General features: G+C 38.9%; 1 protein-coding gene across 1 annotated transcript in view; it reads left to right on the top strand.

The window, feature by feature from the left end:
* LOC130201793 (polycystic kidney disease protein 1-like 2) overlaps positions 1-12,185 on the top strand; it is a 39,710-nt gene that overhangs the window by 16,909 nt on the left and 10,616 nt on the right. Inside the window, exons 14-28 of the mRNA XM_056426913.1 lie at positions 996-1,109; positions 1,333-1,447; positions 2,578-2,768; positions 2,856-3,086; positions 3,762-3,863; positions 4,472-4,650; positions 5,250-5,396; positions 6,367-6,566; positions 6,821-7,029; positions 7,374-7,518; positions 7,763-7,997; positions 9,632-9,872; positions 10,013-10,100; positions 10,169-10,327; positions 11,092-11,277. Coding sequence (XP_056282888.1) covers positions 996-1,109; positions 1,333-1,447; positions 2,578-2,768; positions 2,856-3,086; positions 3,762-3,863; positions 4,472-4,650; positions 5,250-5,396; positions 6,367-6,566; positions 6,821-7,029; positions 7,374-7,518; positions 7,763-7,997; positions 9,632-9,872; positions 10,013-10,100; positions 10,169-10,327; positions 11,092-11,277 — 2,542 coding nt within the window. The remainder of the gene's footprint in view (positions 1-995; positions 1,110-1,332; positions 1,448-2,577; positions 2,769-2,855; positions 3,087-3,761; positions 3,864-4,471; positions 4,651-5,249; positions 5,397-6,366; positions 6,567-6,820; positions 7,030-7,373; positions 7,519-7,762; positions 7,998-9,631; positions 9,873-10,012; positions 10,101-10,168; positions 10,328-11,091; positions 11,278-12,185) is intronic.

The following is a 12,185-nucleotide window of genomic DNA, read 5'->3' as shown; positions in this document are numbered from 1 at the left end:
TCACTGATTTGGTATATAATTGGAATAAGAATATCTTTTTTTTTTTTTTTTAAAATGGTAAAAACATTCTGGATTCATTTATCAATATTACAAATGCTGCCCTTCTTTTTTATTTGCTGATTATGATTACAGCTTAAGAAAACTCATTTGAGTTTTCGTTATAATCATAAAAAGCAATGAAAATCAGAATAAAAAATATTTTCAGTTTCATTTGAATTGAATCCAGAATGCATGACATTTTTGTTTTTTTAATTGCATTACAGAAAATAAAGAACTTCATCACAATATTCTAATTTTCTGAGACAGTCCTGTATTGTTTTTTGACAGGATATATTATATTTTTTTCTTCATCTCAAAATTTTAAGAGGGGCGGCGCCATAGCGCCCTCTATGGATGCACCGCCACTGGTCACAAGGTGTGTTTATTGACATTGTCCAAAAAAACCATTATTACACAGGGCTGTATTGACATATTTTACATCAGAAAATAAAATTTAAAGCTGTATTATACAGTATAGTGGAGGATGAAAAATGAATTTAGGAATATCACAGCCTGAGGAAAGGAGTTGCGTGGCAACAGGCTCCTCCTCTCAAGGCAATAGACGAACAATGATGTCATAGGTTAAACGACAATACACCTTTCTAAAGTCCTCCCAGAGGATCAGGGTCAGCAGAATCTCAATTCTCACGATGCCATTACGTGAAGCTTTTGACTTCACACTGTCCACTCTGCCCCAAATTCTACAAGAGTTCAGGGCTGAAAGGCCTCTGTCTTCTCTAGCACCACATGGTGGACACACAAAGTGGTAAAACATGTGCAATGAAACATTTCCAGTTCACGCACCCCAAATAAAAATAAAATCTTGTGCACCACGACGTGCAGGAAAGAGCGGAGGTCTGTTCATTGCTATGTGTACCTGGTACCAAGGCAACAATTGTGTACCGGTAGATGTTATTGGAAATATTTTATTTGCATGTTTTCTTCCTGCTCCACAGATTCGCATACCGAGGCCTGATGGAGAGCGGGTGAAAGCCACTTTTTTGGATCTGGGGAACTACAGCACGACAGTCATAAACATTCCTTCAGGCAACAACACGCTGGTGTTAAAGGTCCAGAAAATATATTTGAATTTCCACTTTTCCGAGATGTGTTATGAGCGCTTTAAAATAATACCGTTGGGTCTACTTTGACACTATGAATAGTTTTAGCAATGTGGATTTCTACTTGCAAAACATGAGTGTAAAACCACCCTGATTGCTGAAGCGATGCATTATTCTACTGCCACTAATTATATTTTTTAACATTTTCTATTTTCTGCAACTGTGATTAAAGATGGTGCCTTCGAAAGATCCTTTACCCTTCAAACTGTACCTCGGTCACATGGACTACCCCACTGAAACCAATCATGTTGCAATGACAGAGATGCCTCACCAGGGAGCAACACAAGGTAGTACACGTATTTACCTCCGGAGAGGCAGCTTTAACAATGAAGAGCTGGGCTTTATACAACCAGAGGAATGCCCCCTCAGGAGAGAGAATGCAGCTTTAACTCATGAAGCATAGGCTTCTATACAACCAGAGGAGTCACCCCCTGGTGGTCAGGAGAGAGAATGCAGCTTTAACTCATGAAGCATAGGCTTCTATATAACCAGAGGAGTCACCCCCTGGTGGTCAGGAGAGAGAATGTAGCTTTAACACGTGAAGCATAGGCTTCTAAACAACCAGAGGAGTCGCCCCCTGGTGGTCAGGAGAGAGAATGCAGTTTTAACACGTGAAGCATAGGTCGGCTTCTATACAACCAGAGGAGTCGCCCCCTGGTGGTCAGGAGAGAGAATGCAGCTTTAACTCATGAAGCATAGGCTTTTATACAAACAGAGGAATCACCCCCTGGTGGTCAGGAGAGAGAATGCAGCTTTAACACATGAAGCATAGGCTTCTATACAACCAGAGGAGTCGACCCGTGGTGGTCAGGAGAGAGAATGTAGCTTTACTACGTGAAGCATATGCTTCTAAACAACCAGAGGAGTCGCCCCCTGGTGGTCAGGAGAGAGAATGTAGCTTTACTACGTGAAGCATAGGCTTCTAAACAACCAGAGGAGTCGCCCCCTGGTGGTCAGGAGAGAGAATGTAGCTTTAACACGTGAAGCATAGGCTTTTATACAACCAGAGGAATCGCCCCCTGGTGGTCAGGAGAGAGAATGTAGCTTTAACTCATGAAGCATAGGCTTCTATATAACCAGAGGAGTCACCCCCTGGTGGTCAGGAGAGAGAATGTAGCTTCTATACAACCAGAGGAATCGCCCCCTGGTGTTCAGGAGAGAGAATGCAGCTTTAACACGTGAAGCATAGGCTTCTGAACAACCAGAGGAGTCACCCCCTGGCTGTCAGGAGAGAGAATGCAGCTTTAACACGTGAAGCATAGGCTTCTGAACAACCAGAGGAGTCACCCCCTGGTGGTCAGGAGAGAGAATGCAGCTTTAACACATGAAGCACAGACTTAAAGCTGGTTATATGGTTTTTAACCTAAATGCCCTATTAAAGGTGTTTTTTTTATACATTACTTTTTGACTTCTACAGAGGAGAGATATACTTGGCTACTCAACGCGACGGATTTAAAGGGAAGCAATGGAGTGCACTACCTTGTGGTGAGGCCCATTGTCGGTCCAGGTATAAAATCCATCAATGCCACATTATCAATAACCTCCTTCACTGCTGCATGTAAATTCTGGAATGAATCAGTATTGGAGTGGGAAACTTTTGGATGCAGGGTAAGTACAGTCATTTCATCCGCCTGCCACGTGTAACGTGCTACCCAACCGACGATGACGGTTCTCGTTTGTCTCCACCTGAACCAGATCGGTGTTCAGACCACACCTTTAGTCACCCAGTGTCTCTGCAACCACCTCACCTTCTTCGGGGACTCTTTCTTCGTCACTCCCAACCTCGTCGACGCGTCACGCACCGCTGAGCTGTTTGCGACTTTCGGTGAAAACCCTGTGGTGGTCTGCTTTGTAGGGTCCATCGTTGTGGCCTATCTCTTGGTGGTTGTGTGGGCGCGACGGAAAGACATCCATGACACCGCCAAGGTAATGTGTATGTCTAGCACAGACACTACCATTCAAAAGTAGGGGGTCAAAGAAAAATGTCCTTATTTTTCAAAATAAAGCACTTTTTTCCCAGTGAAGTTAACATTAAATCAATCATAAATACACTCTGTACATAGTTAATGCTCAGGACACTTCGACTGCAACCAATGGGGAGAGCGGGATCCCTGCGGTTGCAGGACGGCCCTCTTACCCCACTGAGCTAAAGCCGCCCCACACGATAGTTAATGTGGTAAATGACTATTCGCTGGCGTTAATGAAGTCTCTACAGAGGTGTCTAGAGGCCCGTCTCCAGTGTTCTAATGGCACATTGTGTTATCGCCTTAGAAGACCAACGGAGGGGTAGAAAACCCTTGAGAACCCTTTTTATGAAAACAGTTATGCTGGTGAGAGAAGCTATAAAACCGGCCTTCCTTTGAGCCACAAGGTTGAAGAACAACATCAATATTTCAATTTAAAATCATTATTTCTAACCTTGTCAATATCTTGACTATATTTTATATTAATTTTGCAATTCATTTGATAAATCCAAAAATTAGTTTACATGGAAAACACAACATTGTCTGTGTGACCCCAAACCTTTGAAGGGTAGTGTAAATAGTTTGACCCCTTAATGTAATCCTATTTAAACAATGTTGTTGGCTGCATGGTCGGCAGGTGAAGGTGACCGTGCTGGACGACAACGACCCGTCAGACGAGTACCGCTACCTGTTGAGTGTCAGCACCGGACATCGGAGAGGAGCCTCCACTTCCTCCCAGGTGGATGTGTTATCAGTTCAAAGCTAACATTGAAACATGTTCAAGGAATACAGAAGTATACCATAGACACAGCTACAGGGAACAATTTATGGTTAAGTGTCTTGCTTAAGGGCAAATCGACTAGGGCGGGGATTGAACCGCCAACCTCCTGATTGAAAGACAGACCTGCTGACCATTGACACAGTCGTCGGTTCTCTCTTATAATCAATCTGAGAAAATATCTTGAATGTCATCAATTCAATTTAATATTTTGAGAACATGTTTTTTGTAACATAGTATGTTGCGTCACTTATTTTCATCATATTACCAACATTTGAATAATTATCTCGTTGGCCTATTGAAGGCAGGATTTCATTTTCACGTGTGTGCACATCAAATAAATGTTTCTGAACTCATTTCGTGCAACTTAATGAAATTATTATGAATTATTTGTCGATTCCACGGATGATTTATTTAAATGCACTTACATGACCGTGTTACAATATCTGTTCAGGCTTCCTGATGTTTCTTAGTTAAAGTGGAGGTCTTGCTAATCGTAACACATTCACAGATGTATGTAAAGTGGTTATGTTTACGTCTTATAATTGTCCAATTTAAACTGTTTTCAGGTGACGATCACTCTGCTGGGTGCAGAGGGAACCAGTGAACCGCATCACCTGGCGGCTCCGAAGAAGTGTTTGTTTGAGAGGGGTGCGGTGGATGTGTTCCTGCTGACGACGCCCTTCTCCCTGGGAGACCTGCAGAGCATCAGACTGTGGCACAACAACTCAGGGAGCCATCCTGCCTGGTAGGCAAAGAATCATCCTCAACATGCATGTAGCTTTTGTCTCATTAGAAGCTATTAAACATAAGCCATGGCATTTCCATGACCTAGAACAGGGGTGTCAAACTCATTTCCCCCGTGGGTCACATCAGCATCATGGCTGCCTCTTAAAGGGCCAGTACTGAAACATAAACGTATAAACTACTCTCTTTGCATTTGATTATTGTTTATTTGAGTGTAGAAATATTGTACATGAGAAAAGTTCTCTCATATTATAACATGCATCTATTTCATTTGAAACCTTCAAAATAAAAGCACAGGATATCTTTCTTTAATTTTTTTAAGAAAAGGTGATCATACAGTGGGTACAGAGTATTCAGCCCCCTTTAACATTTTAACTCTTTGTTTCATTGCAGCCATTTGCTTAAATCAAAAAATGGCATTTTATTTCTCATTAATGTTTACTCAGCACCCCATCTTGACATAAAAAACAGAAATGTAGAAATCTTTGCATATTTCTTAAAAAAGAAAAACTGAAATATCCCAAAGCTCCCTCAGATGTAATTAAAAAGAACAGCTTTTGCATTTTCACTATTTAAATGCATTTTTCTTTTCTTTCTCAGGTTTGTTGGCAACGTCATGGTCCATGATCTACACACAGAGCAGAAATGGCATTTTCTATGCAACTCCTGGCTGGCCATCGACATCGGCGATGGTTCCCTCGATAAGGTCGTTCCTGTTGCCACGGAGACGGACTTGAAGAGGTTCAGGTAAAAAAAGAGGGAGCACGGTTGGACTCACAAGCACACCATTGAAGTCTGAATGTGATACCCAAACAGGGGTGTTCATAATCAGAGAGGAAAATCAAATAAAGTACAGCAATAAATATATTTTCAGGCCGTTCTGAGATTTGTTTCAGTTTAGATTTTTTGGATTAGTGAGTTACTTCTTAGCCACGCCCAATGTGTTTAACCACTTTGGCCAGTTAGCCCGGTCGAACCAAAGATGATCTACACGGGTGTGTTTTTGCATTTGTGTCCAACATAATTCACAACACACTTTTAATAAAACAGACTGTGCAATACAGTGGGCTAACATTACCCAGTATCAATGGATTGACCAATGATTTTAGTATTACTTTTGGGTTATTTAGCCAAACTCAATGCTGGTTATTCCACAATTAGACCATTGATGAATAAATCAACTGTAAATGAGCCATTGAAGTAAAGATGACTTGTTCAAGACACTCACCGAGCTAAGTAGGCCACAGCTCAGTGTGTTCTGTGTTTTATATTTTATATACCGTTGCATAAAGATGAATCGTTCATTTGAATTGAACAACATTGAACTGCTGTGGCAGAGAATTTAAGGACAAAAAATAAATGTAAAAAGAAAGTTGCGATCCTATCCGCTCACTAATTGGTTGCTCGAGGATGTTTGATGTGTTTTAATAACATTTATTTTGACAATCAACACTTGAAATGTTGAAAGCACTTGCAAATGACACGGTAGTACAACATGTAAACGAAATATTGGTGTCTTTTTTCTTAGTTTTTACCTCTTTACTTAAGATTTAATTCAACATCTTCAAATGTTTCACCAACACACTGGTGACGAGGAAGATCATGGGGGTAGATAATGACAAGAATAAATACGAAAGACATTTAAATCATACCCTCTAAAATAAAAAAGGCGATCTGGTTTGAATTGTCTTCACTTCAAAGCCCTTTTGTTCCTCAGTAACTTGTTCTTCATGAAGACCGCAAAGGACTTCAGCGACGGACACCTCTGGTACTCTGTGGTCAATCGCCCCCCGAGCAGCACCTTCACTTGTGTCCAGAGGGTTTCCTGCTGCTTTGCACTGCTGCTCTGCACCATGCTGACCAGCATCATGTTCTACGGCATCCCAACAGACCCCTCGGACCAGACCATGGACCTGGGTACGAGACATTTATATAATGATGACATCTACTGTAAACCCCAAAAACTACTCTGTCCATGTTAACTCATTTGATCTGATGAATTTGCTTGATTAATATTAAGTGATAATACTCATAACATGTTCGAAAATAAATAAATGTTCAATAGAAGCTTTGAGTGTTAAAAGAATCTTATTTTAAGAAAAAATACATATTCGTGAATGGCAAAAAAAGTGTTTTTTAATGTCTCGCTCTTTTTTCTTCTTCTTCTTTAGGTCAATTTGAGTTTACCTGGCAGCAGTTCATGGTCGGAGTTCAGAGTTCCCTCATCATGTTTCCCATAAATATCCTTATCGTTACCATCTTTAGAAACTCGCGTCCTCGAGAGACGTCTTGTTGCAGGCGAAAAGCCAAAAAACAGAATTCTTTCTCACCGACGACCACCACCACGAATGTTAATGTATCTCTAGATACCGTCATTAAGGTAGGGGCTTAATGCTTTTCATGTGGGAAGTAGATATTTAAAGTGCATGACCTGAATATGTAAGCACACAAATTATATATAAATCTTCTATAACACCCCATGTGCATGTTCCAAAAAATTATGGTTACATAAATAATTCAAAATTCTAGTAGATATATATATATAAATATTTATATATATATAAATATATATATATATAAATATTTATATATATATATACACTGTATATACTAGAATTTTGAATTATTTATGTAACCATCACTTTTTGGAACATGTACAAAGTAAATATATATATATATTTTTTTCTTCAGGATGTCACAAGAATTGCCAGTTCTCTGTCAAAGACCATGAAAAGCAACATACCGAGCACAGAGTGTGAGTTTGGGCCTGGACAACAAGTCGATATCAACGCTGTTCTGTCCGCGGTGGAGGACTTCATCAAACTCAATAACAAAACCATTGACGCAGCCCAGCCCAAAACGCCACCAGGTGTGTGTGTGTGTGTGTGTGTGTGTGTGTGTGTGTGTGTGTGTGTGTTTTTGTGTACACCTGCTGTGAATACTGTGGCATTGTATAGAATTCTGTCTTTATTTGGTGCAGTGCAAGAGAAAAATGGAGACGAATTGAAGGGAAATAACAAGTTCCAGAAACATGGTCTATAGGTTTAGAGCTAAACAAGCATTTACTATGTTCACTGTGTGTATATAATGTATAATTGTATGCACATTTTCAGAGGGCAGTCCTGGGTCAACAGTGGAGGCGAATCAAAAGAAGAGCAACAAAAGCCTGTATCTGTACCAGCAGCTGTGCCACGTGGACAAAGAGCTGAGCCAGCTGGGGCCCTCGGGCTTCCCCAGCCCACAGAGCCACAGCCGGGCCCTGCAACAGATCCAGACCATCAAGGGCTGCCTCGAACAACAGCTCTTCAAAGTCGGCTGCGTCAAACCAGATGAACTCACCCAGAACAAGTGCGGAAGACACTAATTTACACACAAAAAACACACCGGTGTATTTCGATTTTCCTTAACCCTCCTGTCGCCTTTGGGTCATTTTGACCCGATTCAATGTTTCACCCTCCTGTTACCTTTATATACAGGACTGTCTCAGAAAATTAGAATATTGTGATGAAGTTCTTTATTTTCTGTAATGCAATTCAAAAAACAAAAATGTCATGCATTCTGGATTCATTACAAATCAACTGAAATATTGCAAGCCTTTTATTCTTTTAATATTGCTGATTATGGCTTACAGCTTAAGAAAACTCAAATATCCTATCTCTAAATATTAGAATATCATGAAAAAGTATACTAGTAGGGTATTAAACAAATCACTTGAATTGTCTAATTAACTCGAAACACCTGCAAGGGTTTCCTGAGCCTTGACAAACACTCAGCTGTTATAAATCTTTTTTTTTACTTGGTCTGAGGAAATATTAAAATTTTATGAGATAGGATTTTAGAGTTTTCTTAAGCTGTAAGCCATAATCAGCAATATTAAAAGAATAAAAGGCTTGCAATATTTCAGTTGATTTGTAATGAATCCAGAATGCATGACATTTTTGTTTTTTAAATTGCATTACAGAAAATAAAGAACTTTATCACAATATTCTAATTTTCTGAGACAGTCCTGTATACTAACATATTTTACCCTTTGGGTTCAATTTGACGCCAGCAATTAAAACCTCCAGAAAATTATTAGAATTAATATTGTTTTCCAAGTTTAAGTGTGAGGCACTTTATGTTTGTTTGTTGACTGCCGAAAGAACACCGACATTAAACATTGAATGGGGTCAAATTAATCCTAAGGCGACACGAGGGTGTAATATTGATTCAGGTCAAATTGACCCTAAGGCAACACAAGGGTTAAGTGAATAATTACTTGCTTTATTTGCGTATTTCAAACGACTGGCAGTCATGTTTTATTGCAAATTTAAAGATTTTGAAAAAATGAGCGTATTGGCTTTCTTGCCGAGAGTTTGATGAGGGGATCGATACCGCTTTAAAGTTTTTCAGGCATTGGTACTGAACCTTATTGGAGCTACTGAACCCCGCCAGCTTCATTAGTGCATTCACCGAACCCTTCGTGATGGAACAAATTTAATATGATTTCTTTATATATATTTTATTGGTGCACAAAATTAACAATGCATCAGTTGCACACAAAATCTCTGTGTGCAAAGAACAGAACAAAACTCTGCAAATCAGTTAACTTTGCCTGGGATCTACTCACACGAAAAAAATCTCAACGCTTTTGGTGTAAAGAAATATTCTGTGTTTCCAAAATTGTCGGCAGGCAATTTTTTGATGGCCGACAAAAACGTTGTAATAGTTTTAATATTCGTTTCATTCTCTCACGTAAAATGTCGTAAAGAAAGCTGAATATCGAGTGAATATGTATTTTTTAATTTTTTATACTTGATATTTTATTTAGGTATTTTTACAGAAATACAACCTTCAAAAGTAAGAATGCATAATAATAATAATAATAATAACCTAAAAATAAAAAATAAATAAAGTAAAAATTAACCATCCATCTGGCCAAAAAGGGCCATAAGAAAACACAAAAATAAAAATGTTAATAATATGTATTCTTTTCATCGCAGGTGGAGCCCTGCCGACAGCATCGATGGGGACGGCGGGCAGAAGAAGAAGGGCTGCTGTCACGGAGGGCTGCCCTGGTGGTTTGTGTTCGTGGGCTGGCTGCTAGTATTCGCCAGCAGCTTCGTATCGGGATATTATACGATGCTTTACGGGCTGAAATTTGGGAAGGATCGCTCCGTGAGCTGGTTGGTGTCCATGATTATCTCCTTTTTCCAGAGTGTCCTCGTCCTGCAGCCATTGAAGGTGAGGAAAAGTTTGCTATCCCGCTTCATAGTAGCTCAGTATTTCAAATGTGTCATTCTTTGTGTTCTAGAAAACTTAATTTCACAATATTAGCATATTTTAAACTAGACAAAACATTCACTGTGATTCTGTTACCACAGATGTTATGTCTCGCACTCTTCTTTGCACTTGTGATAAAGAAAGTCGATGAGGACGATTTCCAAAATATGGAGTTTGAAAGAAATCTAGGTAAAAAGATGAACACTCCCAAAATACACTTTATTGGGCTCACATTTTGATTCGTTCGTTATCAGAAGAGACGAATAACTCTTCACCCACAGGTGACAGTAAGGAGCAACAGACGGTCACACGGGATCACAGCCTCTACGAGCCTCCTCCTGCTGCAGACATCGAGGCGATGAGGAGGAAACAGATCATGCAACAGAAAGCCTTTGCCCTCCTCAAAGAGATATTGAGTAAGTATAAAACAACGTTATATGGCTACAAATCTAAGTATATTAATCATTTATTTTATTAATGCAATGCAAATAATTATATTCCACAGTGAACTATTAATCGTTTAAATCACTTCTTAAAACACATTTTTATAGAACAGCTTTTAAGTGATGTCGTCCTTTAATGCAGGTATTAGGTTCCCCTCATTTAGTTTGATGTTTTTTTATTTAATTATTTTATTTAATTTTATATTTCACTATTGTATTTGTTTTGCCTTGATTCTCAGTAGAGCACTTTGTAAACTTCGTTTATAAAAGTGCTATATAAATAAAGTTGTATTATTATTATTATTATTTAAACTATGCTGTCAGATAAATACACATCATTTAAAATATAGATGAATGAGTTATGATAAAATTAATCATATTCATTGTTATTTTTCAGCCCAGTAGCCAGGAATTTATTTTTATCTTTGAATATTTCTGCAAATTATGTATACGTTGAGCAATTATTTTTAAATTATGAAATGTCACCAAGCATATTCTTCATATCTGGGGGTCAAAAACAAATACTTAACCAACTACAATATATCATCGTATTTATTTCGTATACAACACAAATATTTACTTTCTGTTTATTTGAAGCCGTTATTTCTCCATCTTGAAAAAAAGAAGAAGTTTAAATTGTTCTACCGTATGGCTCCACATGCACTGCTCTGTAGCCGTGATCCTCAATAGTTGTTGCAGCGTCTGCTTTAATGACCTCTAATGTCCTTGTGTTGCAGCCTACATGGGGTTCATGTGGATGCTGCTGCTGGTGGCGTACGGCCAGAGAGATCCCAACGCGTTTTTCCTGAACCGTCACATCCGGGATAGTTTCATTGGCAAGACCTCAACCAGCAAGAGTCTTAAAGAAGTGTTCACCTGGGCCAACACGTCTCTATTAAGTAACCTTTTTGGAGTTTATCAAGGTAAGAATGTCTCCTCCATACCGAGGAGGAGTTGTTTAGATATTAGTAATCACATGGTTGTGTCAGAGCTGCAGAGAAGGGTATGTGGTTTTAGTTTTTCTGAATTATTATATACACAAGCAGTTATTTAACAATGTATAATGCCTCGTGTCAAATCAGCTTTTCTATTTATTTATATTTAAGACCAAGGTTGGCCTGTGCCAAAAGATTGTTGGTGGTAAAGCTGTTTAAAATCACGGTTGATGCATCTCAGTTCTTATTTGATGTATCTTTCTAATAGTAACGGCTTATATTTGCACCCAGACTAACTTAATTCCCATTCAAAAATATCACGACGGTAACTTCCAGTAAGGGTAGAAAGACGAAGAGGGTTTTTTGACAGCGTTATAAAAAAGAATTGTGTTTTGTTATTGTGAACATTACCAGTCTACCTTTAAAAATGCTCTTTTTAGACTTATGAGTAACGTGTTTTTCCTGATTTCGAACACTACGGGTATCCTCAGCTTCGTGGAATCGTCAAGTTTTGCAAATTAGCTCCAGCTAGAAGTCCTGTTGTACATTACATCGACCCTGAATAGGAGAAGTGGTTCAGGATACTGGGTGGAAGAATAGATAAATAATAATAAAACCATGCAGACACTTTCTGGATCAAGACAGATTGTAGCCCCGATTGGTTGACCCCATTCAATTTAGATTCCAACCAAATTTATGCCAGTTCAGTTTAACTTTACTCGAATTGACGAGTCTTATTTTTCCAATTTTTTTCTTTTTACTTATACATTTATTGATAAGAAATAACCAGATTTGAGTTTGGCTCCATCTGATTGGCTACAGAGAGGTCTATGTTGAAAAAAACGCATTTGCGAATCGAGCCACGGCAGGGGAGTCTCAAAAACCCACAAACAAAT

This window comes from Pseudoliparis swirei, chromosome 2 (genome assembly GCF_029220125.1).
Source record: "Pseudoliparis swirei isolate HS2019 ecotype Mariana Trench chromosome 2, NWPU_hadal_v1, whole genome shotgun sequence".
NCBI lineage: Eukaryota > Metazoa > Chordata > Actinopteri > Perciformes > Liparidae > Pseudoliparis > Pseudoliparis swirei.
This window is presented reverse-complemented; position numbering and strand designations above follow the sequence as displayed.